The sequence below is a fragment of the Oryctolagus cuniculus genome, chromosome 1, assembly GCF_964237555.1.
Source record: "Oryctolagus cuniculus chromosome 1, mOryCun1.1, whole genome shotgun sequence".
NCBI lineage: Eukaryota > Metazoa > Chordata > Mammalia > Lagomorpha > Leporidae > Oryctolagus > Oryctolagus cuniculus.
This window is the reverse complement of record NC_091432.1, coordinates 209,106,821-209,126,090: the sequence shown is the minus strand read 5'-3', so window position 1 is coordinate 209,126,090 and position 19,270 is coordinate 209,106,821. Positions and strand designations below refer to the sequence as shown.

The window sequence follows — 19,270 nt, the reverse complement described above, 5'->3', positions numbered from 1 at the left end:
TTGCCCCCTAGTCATGTGACCCTGGGAAAGTCGCTTCAGTCTCTCTCAGCCTCTGTTATCCTGGACATACAGGGTAGTAAAATACGTTGCTGACTATGACATGCCATCTAAAGAATCATCATTACTTAAAATTTTATTTGCTTGAACTGCATTATCATCACCAAAGAGTGGAATAGCTCTGAGAATTGATCAACTGACTTGTTCTTCAAGTCTGTGAAATTATCAAATTAATCTTATATTTCCCAGCAACAGCACAGATTTTATAATAAGAAGTATAGCTTTTGTATAATATACTCCTGGAAAATGCTTCATATAACCTAAAATATGTTTTTATCTGCTTAGCCTTTTCCTATAAAGTGCTTTAATTGGATTGGTTAACCTGCTACTTTAAAATTACTTTTGTTAATTCTAAAGATCTAGTTTGATACTTGAAATGTCTAACAAAGTTTGATAAGGGCATAAATATACAGTTTAAACAAATATACTGACATCATACATAAATATACTAGATGATATATATTTCCCTATAGATTAAAAATGAAATAACTGCTCTTTTGAAGAAAAATGCAATTAATTGAGGAATTTAATGAAATCTAAAAGATGAATGTTGAGAATTCAAGATGGTTTAAAGTCTGACAAGGAAAATGTATCTTTTAAAAACTGAAAACTGATGTTTAGTTATAAATCATGCATCACACAATGTTTCTTTATAATTTTAATGTTTCAAATCATCCATCTGACACCAAGTATAATCTTACAGGAAAAAATCATGCTATGTTCTGGGTTAAAACTTAGTATACAACCTAAAGGCTAAGAGCAAACAGAAGATAAGAGTAATTCTCTCAGATCAAGCCTTTACCTATTAAAACCTCAAGGTAGACCAATTTACATAATAGCTGATTTTGTTTCCTGGACAAAATTTGAAAACTGAAAACAGGAATGATTCAAGTATATAATGAAGAAACAAAAATTAAAAATACCCAAAGTCATATAAAAATAATATTCAGTAAGATATTATCTTTAAAGCAGTTTTAAAAAAGCAGGATTTTTCTCTGTGCCCCCTTCAACGGTTTGTGTTCACCATTCAGCAACAGTCTACTCACTTCCGCTGGGTGTGGTCCATACCACTGTTTGGTATTGCTTCCAACTTTGCATTTTTCTGCCCACAGATATTTCCATAGCTGTCGTATCCTGACACTAGTCTTGCTGCTGCACCTGTTGCTACTGAGAAGCCACAAATAAATCCCTAGGAAAGAAACAGAAAAAAAAAAAATACAAATAAACCATTTCAATAGCAACAGTCACTACTTGACACAACAATGAACAACTTTTGTCTGTTCAAGGGAACAAAGAGCTATCTTTCCTTATTGCAAACACTATTCTACTGTTTTCCTCAGATTACATATGATCAGCACAAAGTCCACAGGGAAACACTATTTACTATCATAATAAAACAAACAAGCTTTTGCATCATTAGATCATCTTCACATTTTATTATGATAATAATAATAATAAAGGCAACTTCTCCATATTGAACATCTGCGCTATTCCAGGCTCTGTACCAGGTTCTTATCATACATTTTCTCTAATCCTTATGATGAGGAGACAGGCCTAGAGAGGTTCAATAAGCCATCCAAGGCCATAGAGGCTAGGAAAGCTCAGACATAAAATCAAACCCAACATTCTTCATTCTTTAGTTTTATTTCACTGTAAAGGGGCACTGTTAAATGAATAGCATCAAAGGATAAGAGTGGAAAATTCGAAGAACAATTGGTACATGGGTTTAGAATCATTATCAATCACTTCAGTGCACTCAACTCTTCTGCTTCTTTGCTGCAATAAAGCTACACAGACATGAAAGAATTATGTAACGAAGCACTGCCATGCTCTAACTATTGCTGACGGAGAGTATGCAAGGCCCTGGCTTTGTGCTCCACAAAGCATACTTCGTTTCAGGAGAATATGCTTCATCACAGTGCCAAAGGCAAAAAGTAGAACCATATCATGCTTGCTAAGCCAAGCAATGATCTGATCAAAACAAGGCCCACACTCAATTGCAGGCTACTGGAAATAAAGTGAATCACTACTGATAAACTGATTGTATTGGGGGAAAAGACTGGGATTAAGAAATATTCTTGTAAACTGTTCATCAAAAGGTTGTTTTTGTTATCTTTAGTAATGTGAGTAAAAATAAAGAGATTATCACTGCTTAATTCATCACAGATAAATATCATTAGGAATACTTATCTAAATAGCCCTGCAAAATCATAGTCCCACACTATATCCACACGCAATTCTTTAGAGAAAAGTATTTTCTACTTAATATACTTACCTAAAAAAGGTACACAAATTCCTTTTTTCTGAAGAACCCCTCTACTTTCATTGTGCAGGTAAGGGAGGTGAGAAGCAAGAGTAGAAAGCATGATTCTACATGGTAGAAGCTTCTTAAAACTACTACATTGTGAACACGGAGACTCAGTAGAGGCTACCCCTGACCTCCTACTATTTTCTCTTCTGCTTCTGACCAAGTTACTTCAACTTTCTGCCTCAATTTACTCACCTGTAAAATGGAAATACTAAGTATGTAGCTTCCTAGAATATTCTTACTTAAGGATTAAATGACAAAGTCCATTGATGTGATAAGAAATATGTCTTGATATGTCTTGCACACAGTAAGAGCTCAATAAATTTAAGCTATTATTATGAATATTGCTAGATACAAGAACATGTGTAAGGGCTTTGGGGTTGGATAAACCTACATTATCAACAGAATACTGATGACTCCATGTTTTACTCAGTGACCTTGGACAAACATGCTTATTTCTCTATACCTCAGTTCACTCATCTATAAGTTAAAGCTAAAACCATTTACCACAAAGGCTGTTGCAAGAATGATATGAGATAACACACATAAAGTGTATGTCTCAGGAAATATCAGTCTTTCTCCTCAAAGCAGTAGCTAACGGCTAGCACTATAGTTAGGCATAGCTGGTCAGTACTTACTCATTCACACTCAACCTGTTGCCCCGCTCACCCTCTCCTGACTCCTCCAAGGATACTTAAGGGCAGTCCGTCCTACCTCATAACTTCAGTCCAATACTAAAACATGAAAAAAAATTAATCTGCCACATCAAATCAGCATACTATGCTAAGCATATTCTTGGACCCCAAATTAGGTACACTTGCACTGAACAAAACTTAAAAGGAGGTAGATATGAGAAAGCTTACTGGCCATCCTTTCTAACACATTTCTGCATCAAGAAGCATCACAGAGTAATAGAAAAGGAATGGACTTAATATTCAGAAAGACCTGGGTTCAAACCCTTACTTTACCACTTATTTCCTGTGTAACTTGGATCCAATTACCTTAGACTCTGTTCCCTCTTCACTTCTAACACCGGGCAGCACCAACTATCTCACAGCCTAACAGTGAGGACTAAATGAGGTAACATGAATCCCTAGCTGAATGTCTGGTTCATGGCACATGACCAGTAAGTAGTAGCCTTGGTGGTAAACTTGAATGGGAAACTCAGACTAACGAGTTTAGTAACAGTAATTGGAGACCAACAAAAACAAAACCCCTTTGATTCTCTATTTTAGGACAAAAATTTCTAGGGGAAAAAGTGAGAAATAATGTTCGTAGTTTTGTTACTACACAAAAATATTTTCATACCACAATTTGAATCTTCTTTTACTACTAGTCTAAAATAGCAAACCCACTGCATAATTAAAAAGTTATGGTCTTCTTTCACTTGTTATAGAATTTTCTTCTTATGTTGGTAAGTATGTTATGATACGGATTCTTTTAAACAGTTTCTGATTTCCCTTTCTGACTATTTTTAACAGCGCTGTTGGACATGTGGATGTTTTTCTTTTTCATGGTTGCCTCACATCTCTCTGGGATGCAGGAAGGGTACAAATTACAAATGTAACATATATATGCTAAAATGGGACACTGACATATTTTCACTTAAGCCACTGAAACTTCTAAGTAGCTTCCAGAAGCATCAGTGTAGAGAGGCTGAGAAAGCTCATGGTGGGGAAAGGAAAGAGAACAGTAAACTAATAAGATGGGAAGAAACCATGACTATAATCCTAGGAACCTCCCATATGGTACAAGCACTGGCAATGTGGAACTAGGCCAGATATAATTAAAAACACAATCTGCTTAAAAAGAAAAATTCTAATCCAAATGCAGGATTTCAGAGAAGAAAAAAATGTTGCACATGAAATTAAAATAGGGTAAGAGGAACTTTACAGAATACACTTCATAGTTTAACGGCTCCACAGAGAGGAGAGGAAAAAGGCATTCAACAGAAGAAAATCACATTAATGAAGCAAATGATAAGGGGAATGAGGAAAGCTTTTATGAGCATGTGGTAGGAAGCAATCACTTGAGAGGGAGTAAGCCTTTTAGTAAGAAAAGAAACAGGGCTAAAATCTTAAAATGACTGAGCTGCTGAAGTGCTTTCAGGACAGCTATTTTGAGAGAGAGGAGAAGCAGAAAAATATACTCAACAACAGGAGGTGATTTGAATCAAATAAAGGCATACAGGGGTGGTGGGTCAGTGGTAAGACCCAGCAACTAATAATACCGAAGAGGGAGAAAGCCAATTTGCTAATGAATAAACTGTGTTTATTCTCCTTTCCTAGCACAAGGTCTAGTTCTACTTGAGAGCTTTTATTCACTTTCATTCACTATTAGTCAAAAAATAAGACACACTTATTTCTCAAGCATGTTTGGATTTCACACCTAGAGCCTTTACTAAGCAACTCAGCAAGGCAGAAGGGCTTAGTTTAGTTTGGGGATGTGGGGTGGGTTGAGGGGCATTTATGAATATGGCAAATAGGGGCCGCTGCTGTGGTGTAGTGAGTTAAACTGCTGCCTACAGCACTGGCCTCCCATACAGGCACCACTTGGAGACCTGGCTGATTCACATTTTTTTTTTTTTTTTTTTTTTTTTTTTAGATTTTATTTATTTATTTGACAGAGTTATAGACAGTGTGAGAGAGAGAGACAGAGAGAAAGGTCTTCCTTCCGCTGTTTCACTCCCTAAGTGGCCACAACAGCAGGAGCTGCGCCGATCCAAAGCCAGGAGCCAGGTGCTTCCTCCCAGTCTCCCATGCGGGTGCAGGGCCCAAGCACTTGGGCCATCCTTCACTGCCCTTCCGGGCCACAGCAGAGAGCTGGACCGGAAGAGGAGCAACCCGGACTAGAACTGGCGCCCATATGGGATGCCAGCGCCTCAGGCGGAGGATTAACCTAGTGCGCCACAGCACCAGCCCCTGGTTCACTTTTGATCCAGCTCCCTGCTTAAGCGCTTGGGGAAGGATTGGGAGATGGCCCAAATACTTGGGCCCCTGCACCTGTGTAGGAGACCCGGAAAGCTCCTGGCTCCTGGCTTCTGCCGGGCTCAGCCCCGGCTGTTGTGGCCATTTGGGGAGTGAAGAAGATGGAAGATTTTTCTCTCTGCCTCTACCCCTTTCCCTCTGTAACTCTGTCTTTCAAATAAATAAATAAAATAAATCTTAAAAAAAAGTTTCCAAATAAAAAGATAGGGAAAGAAGAGTGATGCTACTGCCTTCTCCCAGGGATTAATGAAATTAGAAACTGATTTTCTTTTCCCAAATACCACCATGTTTACTTCTGTCCATCTGATTTCTCAAAAGTGCTTGGAGTCAATCTCCTACTTATTGATTTATAAAACTTTGGAGTAACATTTGGCTTTTGTTCCTCATCTTCTGCGAACCCTCAGACAAAAAGGCTATTAGGACCCAGCAGATCCGGTAGGATTAGAAGGTCTGATGCAGGGGCGGCGCCGTGCAACAGGTTAATCCTCCACCTGCGGCACTGGCATCCCATATGGGTGCCGGTTCTAGTCCTGGCTGCTCCTCTTCCAGTCCAGCTCTCTGCTGTGGCCTGGGAAAGCAGTGGAAGATGGCCCAGGTGTTTGGGCCCCTGCACCCACGTGGGAAACCAGGAAGAAGCTCCTGGCTCCTGGCTTCAGATCGGCACAGCTCCAGCCATTGCAGCCATTTGGGGAGTGAACTAATGGAAGAAAGACCTTTCTCTCTGTCTCTTCCTCTCACTGTCTGTGACTCTACCTCTCAAATAAATAAATTAAAAAAAAAAAAAAAAACTTAAAAAAAAGAAGGTCTGATGCAGACTTAATATTTATGCAAACTAAAAAAGATTAATTTTTCTGCTAACCTGCCAGATTTCTTAATTCTGCTAAAGTGTAATAGGATATACTGCTTGAAGAGAGAGCAAAGAGTTAAACAAACAAAAAAAAAAAACAAGAATGAATGGAAGTCTAGGAAGCATCCACCCAATTAGCATTTATTGCGTATACACAATCTCAAGAACTGAAATGTTCTACAAAGAAAATAACAGGGCAAGAGGGAGAAAGCACAGAGATGCCCAGTTTCATGGGCAGCTAGAGCAATGAAAGGAACACAGTCACCGAATGCTGAGAACTGGTCCTAGCATTGTCATGAAAACCCATGAGGATGCTTGGTAAGTAGAGTTACTTACTGAGTTACTATTCTCTGAGCAGGTTTCCTAACTGGTCACAAGGACTGGAATGATTAAATTTTAAAGCCATGCCCTTCCTCTTCCAAAATTCTATAATTCTAAGAGGAAAGTAGATATACAGTAAAAATGTTAAAGAGTAAACTTACAGGGAGCAGTATAAATCCATCTGCCTTACTGCAGTGACTGAGGGGGGAGAATTAAAGATTGATTAAAAACAAATGGATTTAATTGGACTGTGTTCTTAAAAATGGCTAAAGGAGTAAATTTTATGTTATGTACATTTTATCAAATTTTTTCTTTAAAAGGGACTTAGCAGAAAGTAGGTAGCCTTTCAGATCAAGTAATCTGACAGTCATTTCTGCCATGCTGTTCTTCCAACGCTGGCAAAGAACAGACCATCAAAGAGGGGACTAAATACTGCAGTGAACCTCTCACTTTGTGCTATATGCTCCATAACAGTTAATGAGGTAGAAATATCATGCCCTGGAAACTAGACCAATGCTATAAAATAAAAAAGGCCCTTGAAAGCAGTCTGAAGGGACAACCTGGGCAATGATGTCTCCTAAATCCAGTTCTACTCCAGATCATTCTCAAAAGTTCACACACTGCATTTCCAACTGCTTATTCTTACTCACAAATTCTACATGCCCAAAACTCATTTTCTCATTCCACATTTCCCCAAATGATTTCGCTCTCCTGTGTATACTCTACCTCCATTTGTGGCATTGTTATCTATTAGACAGCACATGTAAGTTATAGAGTGGGAGGGCTCTTTAGTTTCCCCTAGCTCCCTAGGTCCACACTAGAGGAAGAGGCAATGCTAAGCTATTTGGCCAGCGTCTGGGAAACTGCTAAGACCATGCTTTACTGGCAAGTGAGGTAACTATACATTACATGACCAACAATGCTTTCTTTTGTTCCTAACTCCAGACAACAATGGGGCCTCACCTTCTTCCTCTTTTCTCTGAGGGTCACTGACTGTCACCAGTATAATCTTAGACAAGTTATTGAACACATCTCGTGCCTCTGTTTCCTAATCCATATATATATAATAATATATACTTCTTTGAGTTGCTGTGTGACTTAAGTGAATTTTTATGTGTCAAATGCTTAGAACAGCACGTAGCTCATAGTAGGCTGCAATGACTATCATGATAAGTTTCAGGGTTCCCTACAACTTCTGTGTTCCATGGTGAGTCTCCTCTATTAGAGCTATCCAACCACCTCTCTTTGCTGCCTTTTGTAGTAAATCAGTCCAGGCAGATTTGTTCCAGGTAGATTTCTGTTTTCCTCTTTTTCTCATATATACCTTACCTGAAGACACAATGAGGTCAGGCATTCCTAGACAGTAGGTACTTCAGCCCACATGGCCCAAGCTTCATTCCACAAGTCATTTTTACAAGTGAATGTTTTACTGGGATTAATCAGGTGCGTGCTCATCTACTAATGGACTGGTATTTTGTTATCCATCCCACTCCTGTTCCCTCATGTGTTCAGAAACTGGTTGGGAGCCTAGGAGGAGCTGGGTTGGGATCTGAGCTGAGAACTCTTCCCTGAACCCCTCACTAAAGAAGCTTTGCCATCCTTGATCTGTCACTAGCCTGCGATATTTTCAGAAGTTATTTATTTGAGGCAGTGGACTGGGAGGGGAGAGAAAGGAGACAATGAGCACACACATTCCTATCCACTAATCCTAATAGCCTGCAATGGCCAGGCTGGGTCAGAGTCAAAGCCAGGAGACAGGAGCTCAATCCAGATCTCCCCCATGAATGGCAGAGATCCTAGCAAGTACTTGAGCCATCACTGCTGCTTCCACAGAAAGGAAGTTAGAGTCAGGAGCTAGAGCCAGAGAGAGAGCCCAGGTCTCCCAGTATGGGATGCAGGCATCTTAACAGCTAGGCTAAATGCCCACTCCCAAAACAAGTAGTTTTAAAAGGCTCTAAGTGATTTTAATGTGTAGCTACTTGTTTACTATCTTAATGGAAAACAGAAATTGAGAAGTCCAGTGCTGTATGTAATTTTTTACAGCAGGGTAAGCACATGCTTAGAAATTTCAAAATATTGATAAAACTCAGGAATGGAAGCTGACAGCTCTTAATAAGGCCAATAGAGGGGAATGCCATTGTGGCACAGAGGGTAAAACCACCATTTGTAATGCTGGCATCCCATATGGGCACTGGTTTGAGTTCTGGCTGCTCCACTTACAATCCAGTGCCTGGGAAAAGCAGTGGAATATGGCCCAAGTGTGTGGGCCCATGCCACTCCTGCTGGAGACCTGGATGAAGCTTGTGGATCCTAGCCTCAGCCTGGCCTAACCCTGGCAGTTGCAGCCATCTGAGGAGTAAACCAGCAGTTGGTAGTTCTCTCTGTGTGTCTCTCCCTCTCTCTCTGTAACTCTGACTTTCAAATAAATAAATATTAAAAAAAAAAAAAAAAAAGGAAAGGAAAAAATATGCCTGTTCCAATTCACTTTGAAAAAACATCCCGGCCAGCACCGCGGTTCACTAGGCTAATCCTCCTCCTTGCGGCGCCAGCACACCGGGTTCTAGTCCCGGTCGGGGCGCCGGATTCTGTCCTGGTTGCCCCTCTTCCAGTCCAGCTCTCTGCTGTGGCCAGGGAGTGCAGTGGAGGATGGCCCAAGTGCTTGGGCCCTGCACCCCATGGGAGACCAGGATAAGTACCTGGCTCCTGCCATCGGATAAAAAAAAAAAAAGGTATAAATGAAGATTTAATGGTGAACATGAGTGAAAGACAGTAATATTCCAGAATGTTTAAGGCTAGTACATAGATATCAAGGAGTAAGCAAAGAATTACAGGGAAAGACAGAGGATAAGGAAATGGCTGCAAGATGACAGAAATAACCTGTAAAAGCAACAGATGACCAAGCCATTAGATGAAAATAACACAATCAGAAAGTTCCAGTTCTTATTCTATCTTTGCCTCTCATCACACAAGCTAATATTTGCCCTACTATATCTTGTCTATAAGCCAAGGACAAAATCTATCTTATAGGATAACTGGGAAAATTAAATGAGATAAATACACATATGAAAGTGCTGAGCATACATTCATGCTCATCAAATGTCTGTTGAAAGCTGCTGCTTCTTTTTTTTTTTTTTTTTGGACAGGCAGAGTGGACAGTGAGAGAGAGAGACAGAGAGAAAGGTCTTCCTTTGCCGTTGCTTTACCCTCCAATGGCCGCCGCGGCCTGTGCACCACGCTGATCCGATGGCAGGAGCCAGGTACTTATCCTGGTCTCCCATGCGGGTGCAGGGCCCAAGTACTTGGGCCATCCTCCACTGCACTTCCCTGGCCACAGCAGAGAGCTGGCCTGGAAGAGGGGCAACTGGGACAGAATCTGGCGCCCCGACCGGGACTAGAACCTGGTGTGCCGGCGCCGCAAGGAGGAGGATTAGCCTAGTGAGCTGCGGCGCCGGCCCTGTTGAAAGCTTCTTCTAATAGTACTACAGTACGAAATCCAAAGGGGGTAGAGACAAGAAGCATACAAAAATCATGTAAAACTAATATTCAGAGGCCAAAAACTGAACCTCTGTTGAGCCAACATGATGGACAATAGAACTTTAAAATTTCTTCAGTTTCTGCATGGCAAAGTTTTATATTAGCTCAATTCACTGAAAGTAAGCCACATAAGAATCATTCCAAAACAAATAATATTATGCTTGCACTTAAAAGTACACACAATGGGTTTTAATTACCATCACATGGAAATCAACATTATATTAATTACCATTACATTAAAACGTTTCAGTAAACAAATAACTCCTAACTCTCAAGTCACTCCCAAATCAGCCTATTAACATTAATGATTGCACTTTTCTGAGCTATTTTAGCACAGAAAATCAAAAGCACCTCAGGCGGCATGGTACATGTTTTCATAAACATCATTTTAAAAGGTCAGCTGCTATTTGTCCCAGGGTTACATTCAGGGTATGGGGAAAGGCTGCAGACTATTTCTATTATCAAAGAATCTTTTCCATACTCTGCATGAATACTCTTGCATGCTGCATTTCAGTTGCCACTTCATTAAACTAAGTAAACTGCTGAACAATATCTTATAAGTTGTAAGATAGGAAATGGTTATTTTGACCTTTTCTAAACATTCTAAATCTGGTGAAACGACCCTTTTTTCTTTACAATGAACACTCTTCATTTTACTGGATTTAGTGTATCTATTAAATTTTATTGCTTTCTTTTCCTTGGTTCAGCAGCAGAATTGGAACCTACAACTGTGTCTGTTCACCATGATTAGTGATTCACAAATGGCACTTGCAAGGTGGATGATGACAGAGAAACATAAAATATGCTTTTCCTGAAGAGTCTCTATAAAGGCATGGGAAGAAGGGGGTTAAAATACTCACACATGGAAAAGGAAAAGGTTCAAAGGTAATATAATTGTATTTTGAGTTGTAAAATGCTCTCAAAGTCCCCTTGAGGAACAAGAAATGGGGAGGTAGGAAACAACATTGGCCCAATGTTCACACTTGGGCTCTGTTCCCAGCTCTGCCATTAATGATCCATGTAGCCTGAGGATGGTTGTTGCCATATCTGGGTTTGATGTTTTTAATCTGGAAAATGAGGGCGACGAACCAGATGAGGATTTTCTTTTTACCTCTACACATGAACCAGCTGTAAACAGCTGTTTTCTATCTTTTCTCAGCCCCGGCACAATGGCAATGACTCCAAAGCCACTGAAGTCTGTGTCAAAAAGTCTTAATTGTGGGCAAACAATTAAATAAGCAGACCCCCATCACCCTGTAGAAGGGACTGTGCTCCATCCTGGATACTCATTGCAAAATCACTACATCCCTTTGTCTCTAGGCAAGAGACGGCACTTATTACAGTGATGCAGCAGGGCTCTGTGTGGACAGAAATGAAAAGCAGCAAAGATCAACCACTCCCATCTAAGATGGAACAAAAAAGGTCAGAACTGGTTAAAGCTATCATTGACCAAAACTTCTAAATTTATACAAAGGAATACTAAGTCCCTGAGAGGAGAGCTGATCAGACCAAAGATAACCACCAGGCTTGTATGACTGAGTTAGGTAATTAATGAAGACTACTGACTCCACGGCTGTATTCTTCTTGCCACCCCTTTAAGATCACAGTTCACAGAAATTCATGTCAAGTGACCTGGCTTTCTGAGGAATCCTAGCTGCTCCTTAATGTCAATCTAAGTTTTCATGTACAGAAAAAAAATCAAGATATACCAAATACCACTTAATTGTATTAAGGGGCAAATAACCTGCCTCAATTTGATCCCAGACCCTTTAATTTTAGGCAATATAGGAGGGGTAAAACACACACACACACACACACACACACAAATTATGCAAGGGTACTTCAAAAAGTCCATGGAAAACAGAATTGAAAGGTAAGTATATTTTGGTATAAAAATGCTGAAATGAGCCGACGCCATGGCTCACTAGGCTAATCCTCTGGGTTCTAGTCCCAGTCGGGGCGCCGGATTCTGTCCCGGTTGCCCCTCTTCCAGGCCAGCTCTCTGCTGTGGCCAGGTAGTGCAGTGAAGGATGGCCCAAATACTTGGGCCCTGCACCCCATGGGAGACCAGGATAAGTACCTGGCTCCTGCCATCGGATCAGCGTGGTGCGCCGGCTGCAGCGCGCCAGCCGCGGCGGCCATTGGAGGGTAAAGCAACGGCAAAGGAAGACCTTTCTCTCTGTCTCTCTCTCTCACTGTCCACTCTGTCAATAAATAAATTTAAAAAAATGCTGAAATGTATATATAGCTTTTTCATAATATGAATTTTCTATAAATTTTTGAAGACCCCCATATACATGTATTTGACTTTTTTTGCCCCAAAATAAACCTATCTTTTAACTCCATTTATTCAATGTATATAAACAAGCTTTCTCTTTCAACCAGCTCCCCATCACTCCTTCAGATCATGAGTTCAGGTTTGGCCTGCCTGGAAGTTTCCTTACCATCCCAATGCAGAAGAGGATAAAGAGCAGCAGCCAGGGTAAGTCCGTGCAGCTACGGTCCTCCAGCGGCTTCCATTCTCGTTTGGAGCTCTAATCAAATATACAAAATAAGAGACAGCATGTTAAGCTGAGTTAAAATTAAAGATGTATAAACACACCATTTATACCTGGTTCCCCTTTGTGCTAGACAAGTTTCTGCTGAACCTGTAAGACACAACTCAAATATCTGTCACCTGTTCCATGAAGGTTACAGCAACTTCTTTGGCCAGTGCTCCATCAGCCACTAGTATTAAGTTCAAGACTTTTTGGTCCATCCATTAAAGTAGTCAACATAGTGAATTACTGATTTTTATTTAATACAAAGCGTTCCTGGCAGATTCTGTGCCTCCCAAGGAAAGACATCAGAATCATTTTCCAGTATCTAACATGATGCCTTAAGTTCATGATATGTAGTCAGTAGGGATCCTGAATAAACAAATGAACAAACTCTTCCAACTTCAATCTTATTGCTACCTTTTTCTTTGTATGTCCAAATGCAAAGACTTAAAAATAAATAAATAAAACTTTTTAGAACACATTCTCTTCTAGGAAGGCAGCCTATCACAATGAATTCCTATTCAGGTGTAGAGTCTTATAAATCAAATAAAATTCAGGAAGGAAAAATTCAATTTTTATAGACAGATCTGAGCAACTCCTAAACCACCATCCGTGGATTTGCATTCTGCTCCTGGAAAATGTTAAAGAGTCTCCAGATCAAACAAATTCTGTAATGGAAGAACTAGAGGAAATCTAAAAGCTAATTTGCAAAGTACTGAATGGAATTCCAATTGCGTTTTTTCTTACTGCAATAGTCTTAGGCTCTAAGGTCAGCTTACAAATCCCTTTTAATAAAAATGTAACTGAAGTAATACCCCTGAGCTTTCTAGTGAATCAAAATCCCCAAGTCTCACTCCCTCTCCTAGAAGCAGTAAGCAGGGAAGGGAGGGAGACGGTCACCCTGGAAAACACAGGAAAGGTTTCAGCAACAAAAAGACTGAAGCCTCCAGTGGTTTCCAGGACAAGATCCACGAAGCCATCTAGGGAAGTCCTGACGGTAGGGAAGGGCACTAGCAGAAGGGGGCTGGAGATAAGAGGGCCCTTGAGTATAATTAGTACTGAGCGCAATCAGACTTAGTTCTCCTTTTTCTAAAACAGAAGTTTTGAACCATGTATCCTTTGACAACATGATAAAGCTACACATTCTTTTCTTGGAACATAAGCAAATTCACCTAATTTTCACAAATGCTTAGGAAATGAAGACCTCAGGTTAAAAAACTCAACTTTAGGGGCTAGTACTGTAGCAATGCAGCATCCATATGGGCGTCAATTCGAGCTCTGTCTGCTTCGCTTGCGATCCAGATCCCTGCTAATGCACCTGGGAAAGCAGAAGATGCCCCAAGTACTTGGGCCTCTGCACAAACATGGAGGACCCAGAAGCTGCTGGCTCCTGGCTGCAGCCTGCCACAACCTTGGTCATTGTAGCCATTTGGGGAGTGAACTAGTGGATGGAAGACCACTCTCGCTATCTCTCCTATTTCTCTCTGTAACTCTGACTTTCAAATAAATGAATAAATCTTAAAAAAAAAAAAAAACAACACTCAACTTTAAAAATATCTGCTGGTGTTGTGGCACAAAGGGTTAAGCCAGCTCATGAAATGCTGGCATCCCATATTAGAGTCAGTTGGTATTCCAGCTACTCTACTTCTGATCCAGCTCTCTGCTAATGTGTCTGAGAAAGCAGTGGAAAATGGCCAAGTACTTGGCCCCCTGCCACCCATGTGGGAGACCCAGATGAAGCTCTAACCTCTTGGCCTTGGCCTGGCCCAGCCCCAGCCATTGTGGCCATTTGGGGAGTGAACCAGAGGATGAAAGATCACTCTCTGAATCTCCTTCTCTCTGTAACTTTGCCTTTTGAATAAATAAAAAGAAATCTTAAAAATATATATTGAACTAATCGATTATGAGGGCAGAGAATTTGAGCTACAACCACTTCTTTCTGACCACTCATGTGTTAACTAGACAAATGCCTTGTCACTGTTCGATTGCTACAACAAAATCTCAGTTAGCTTGTTCTCAGACACCCACACACAAAAAAACAAAAGAGCACTAGTTAGTCATGGGAAAAAACCTTATCCCAAGGCTCTAACTAGCATTAAAAACCAAGAATGAGTAGGCAGTTTTATTCCAGGAGAATGCAGCACTATGGCAAAATAGATAAAGACCTCCGTCTCTCCCTGGTTCAGTCATTAGTTAGCTCCAAGACATTAGATTAATTACTTCATCTCTCTCAGCAGCAGGAAAGAGTTATATTGGATCTCCTTGGAAGTCCATAGACTCCAAAAGTCTATGATCAGGAATGTACTCCTGTGAAAATTTTTGTAATGGGAAAAATCAAATTAAAAATTTAAAAATGTCACATTCTTTCCTGTGTTACCAAAACAAGAATGCCGATGTCGTGGTCTGCATTTTGGAAGACAGTTGCTCACAGTGTGAATAAAGATGTTTCTTTGTATTAAATAATTTCAGTCTTGAATAATGCTATTTCAGTAAAATCACTTACACAGAAATTGAACACCTCTTTGATATTATATTTATTCTCTGGTAATTTATGAGGCAACAGCTATTTGAAAATACTCTGTCTTAGCAGTATATACAGGGGCTGGCGCTGTGGTGTAGCGGATAAAGCCGCTGCCTCAGTGCTGGCATTCCATATGAGTGCTGTTTCGAGTTCCAGCTGCTCCACTTCCGATCCAACTCTCTGCTATGGCCTGGGAAAGCATTAGAAGATGGCCCAAGTCCTTGGGCCCCTAAACCCCATTTGTAGGGAGTGAACCAGCAGATGGAAGACCTCTCTCTTTCTCTCTGCATCTGCCTTGCTCTAACTCTGCCTTTCAAATAAATAAATCTTAAAAAAAAAAAAAGAAAGAAAGAAAGAAAGAAAGAAAGAAAGAAAGAAAGAAAGAAAGAAAGAAAGAGTATATATGGAGGGTTGGGGGTTGAGGGAGAGCCTCAGGTTGATTGAGTAGCTTCTTTATCCAAAAGTATTTTCTTAGTATTTTTATCTCACACCAAAATTCAGTTTGTTAATGCTAATATTTTCACTTTTAAGATATAAACAGTCAACATCTCAGCAAGTAAGTTCAACTTGCTGTGGGTCATTTCTTTGCCAAATACATAGAAAATCTCTCACTGTGGATAGCAGGGAAAGGGTGTGGGATTACACGTAGACAGTCACTGAGTCCAGAGTAGAAGGGAAGACCCAAAGGATAGGTATCACCCTCATTCCAACAGAGGATGCCTTCCCAGAAAGGGTGGCTTACTTCTAAGGATAAAATTTGAATAGCTGTTATCAAATAAGAACTATTCATTTTTATTATTATTAGCCATCAATATTCGCTTTTCAGATAACCTTCTCCCTAGAGTTAAAGAATCTCTTTAATAGATGGAACCTTCTACCAAAAGGGGTAAAAAGAATATTAAACTCTCCTTTACCCTTATATTTAATAAAATTTTGAGTTCATATTGGTACATTTCATTTTAGCGACCATTTTTAATGCTTTCAGCTATTGATTACTATTAACCAGACACTAGACCCAAAGCTTTATATACATTGTCTTCTTCCTTCAAAACAGCTCCATCCCTATGTCACAGATGAAGGAACTCAAGATCAGAACCTGAATAATCAGCCCAAGGATTCACAGCTGTGCAACTGGGCTTTGCCCCCCCAAGTCTATGACTCCAGTCAGTTCCAATGAGACCATTATTCACTCGCACTAGTCAGCAAAGAGCAACTGTCTCTATCACAGTTCCCACATGGCAATCTGTGGAAGCTACCCCAGTACTTTAACACCATATACGTGGCAGAGAGACTGAGGGAGATGTGTTGTAAGCCACAGAATATCTCAAGTGAGTCAAGAAACCCAACAGTTGATGAACTTTAATGATTCTTTAACAGATTTAACCAAGGGTAAACTGGATTTAATGCTGTCTGTTTCTTCCAATAAAATTTCACATTAATGTAGCAAATGTAAAGCATTTTACAGGAGCACTTTTAAAGTATGATTTTATCCCTTCTCAGATTCCACATGAAATTAATAAGACTGTCAATAAAGGACAGGTATCACAATTCTTAAAAGAATCCTGCAATTTAGGAACTAAATAAATAATAGAAAAGTAATCATACATTCTCTTAAGGAGAGTGACTCAGAGCCACAGGAAGGGGAGGGACAGGACTTCTCCAGCAGAAAACTGTTATTTTATCTGTGACTACATTTGATTGTCAAAACAATTCTATTGGTTATTAAATATCTCTAGCTTTTCTATTTTGTAGGAGAGGAAATGAAAGTTCAAAGAAAAGAGGAAAATCTGAATTCTAGGTCTGCACTGTAACACAGAGATAAAAACTATAAGAAAGAATTAAGGAAAATGCTTAAAAAACAACAAAAATGAGAAATGTCTGTCAAGATTATCAGTACTAAACACAGTCAAGAAAAGACTCAGTGAATTGAAACATAGGTTAATAGATATTACCCAAATTGGAACACCAAGAAAAAAATTGAAAATTTAAAGACCAGAACACCCAAGAACCGAAGGGCAATATGAAATAAGCCAATTTAGAAATAAGTGGAATCCAAGGAGAAGAAAGAGTAAGGCAGAGAAAATACTTGAAGAAATGACTGAAAATTTTTCAACAATAACAGTAGAATCAAAGCACAGATCCAAGTTCAGAGACTCCTAAGTAGGGTAACTATAACACATACACTACCAACATGTTATATTAAAACAAAATTGAAAACTAAAGATACAAAGGTCATATTAAAGACAGACAGAGGGGGGCCAGCGCTGTGGCCCTGTGCGTAAAGCAGCCACCTGAAGTGCCGGCATCTTATATGGGTGCCAGTTCAAGTCCCAGCTGCTTCACTTCCAGCTCTCTGCTCTGGTCTGCAAAAGCAGTGGAACATGGCCCAAGTTCTTTGGCCCCTGCACCCAGTGGGAGACCCGGAAGAAGATCCTGGCTCCTGGCTTCAGATTGGTGCAGCTCTGGCCGTTGTGGCCATCTGGGAAGTGAACCAGCAGATCAAAGACCTCTTTCTCTCTGCCTATGCCTCTCTGTAACTCTGCCTCTCAAATAAATATTTAAAAAATTTTTTTAAAATAGACAAAGGTGTTAAAAAAAAGACATATTACATACAGAAAACAAAGATTACAAGAGACTTTTTGTTAGAAACTATGCAAAACTAGGGAATAGTATCTTTAAATTGACAAAGGAAAATAAAAAAAACTAACCCAGAGAAAATGTCTCTCTGAAATGAATACCTTCTTAGGCAAATAAAACCTAAGAAAATTTATTAGCAGCAGTTCTGAACCACAAAGGATGTTAAAGTTTGGGGCTGGTGGTGCAGTACAGTAGGCTAAGCCTCCACCTGCAGCACCTGTATCCCAAATGGACACAGGTTTGAGTCCCAGCTGCCCCTCTTCTGATCCAGCTCCCTAACAATAGGTTCTTCAGACAGAAGGAAGACATCAAACTTGGAGGTTCTAAAGAGAAATAAGACTTCCAAAAAACATAAAATGAAAGTTTGAAGTTTTCTATAATAAAGATTTTCAAAATGTTTCAAAATAAAGGTATGGGAGCCCGGAGTTGTGATGTAGAAGGTTAATCCTCCATCTGTGACACTGGCATCCCATATGGGCAGCAGTTCAAGATTCCACGTCTGATCCACCTCCCTGCTGAAGCACCTGGGAAGGCAGCAGAGGATGGCCCAAATACTTGGGCCCCTGCACCAACTCAGGAGACCCAGAAGAAGCTCCTGGCTTCAGCTTGGCCCAGTCCTGGCCGTTGCAGCCATTTGGGGAAGTGAATCAGAGGATGGAGGGTCTTCCTCTGTTTCTCCCTCTGAAACTGCCTTTCAAATAAATAAATATTTAAAAAAAAAATAAAGGTGTGAAGATATGTGCAAAATAACATCCACACTGGAGTTCATTTGTACATTTATACAAAGTTGATACTCTGGAAAGCAGAATTACAATTTTATTTTATTTATTTTTTTTTTTGGACAGGCAGAGTGGACAGTGAGAGAGAGAGACAGAGAGAAAGGTCTTCCTTTGCTGTTGGTTCACCCTCCAATGGCCGCCGCAGCCAGCGCGCTGCGGCCGGCGCACCGCGCTGATCCGATGGCAGGAGCCAGGAGCCAGGTGCTTTTCCTGGTCTCCCATGGGGTGCAGGGCCCAAGCACCTGGGCCATCCTCCACTGCACTCCCTGGCCACAGCAGAGGGCTGGCCTGGAAGAGGGGCAACTGGGACAGAATCTGGCGCCCCGACCGGGACTAGAACCTGGTGTGCCGGCGCCGCTAGGCGGAGGATTAGCCTAGTGAGCCGCGGCGCCGGCCAGAATTACAATTTTTAATGCAGACTGAGCATCCCTAATCCAAAAATCTGAAGTGCTCCAAAATCCCAAACTTTTTGAGCACCAACATGATGCCGCAAGTGGAAAATTCCATACTATGAAACTTTGTTCCATTGCTCAAAATTATTAAAAATATTTGTATAAAATTACCTTGAGACTGGATGTAAGGAATATATGAAACATGAATTAATTTTGTGTTTAGACTTGGGTTCCATGCTCAAGAACTTTATGTATATGCAAACATTCCAAACTCCAAACTCTAGAACACTTCTAATCCCAAGCATTTGGATAACAGATATTCATCTGTACTGCTACCTGACCACTAA

The 19,270-nt window shown here is 40.3% G+C and overlaps 1 protein-coding gene across 4 annotated transcripts in view; it reads right to left on the bottom strand.

Moving 5' to 3' along the window:
- Window positions 1-19,270, bottom strand: part of SLC44A1 (solute carrier family 44 member 1) — a 226,879-nt gene that overhangs the window by 157,043 nt on the left and 50,566 nt on the right. For all 4 annotated transcript variants that reach the window (XM_051855994.2, XM_051855997.2, XM_051855996.2 and 1 more), the window contains 2 exons: window positions 12,499-12,588; window positions 1,104-1,246 (listed from right to left, as the gene is read on the bottom strand). In XM_051855994.2, the coding sequence (XP_051711954.2) occupies window positions 1,104-1,246; window positions 12,499-12,588 (233 nt within the window). Of the gene's footprint in view, window positions 1-1,103; window positions 1,247-12,498; window positions 12,589-19,270 lie in introns of those variants that run through there.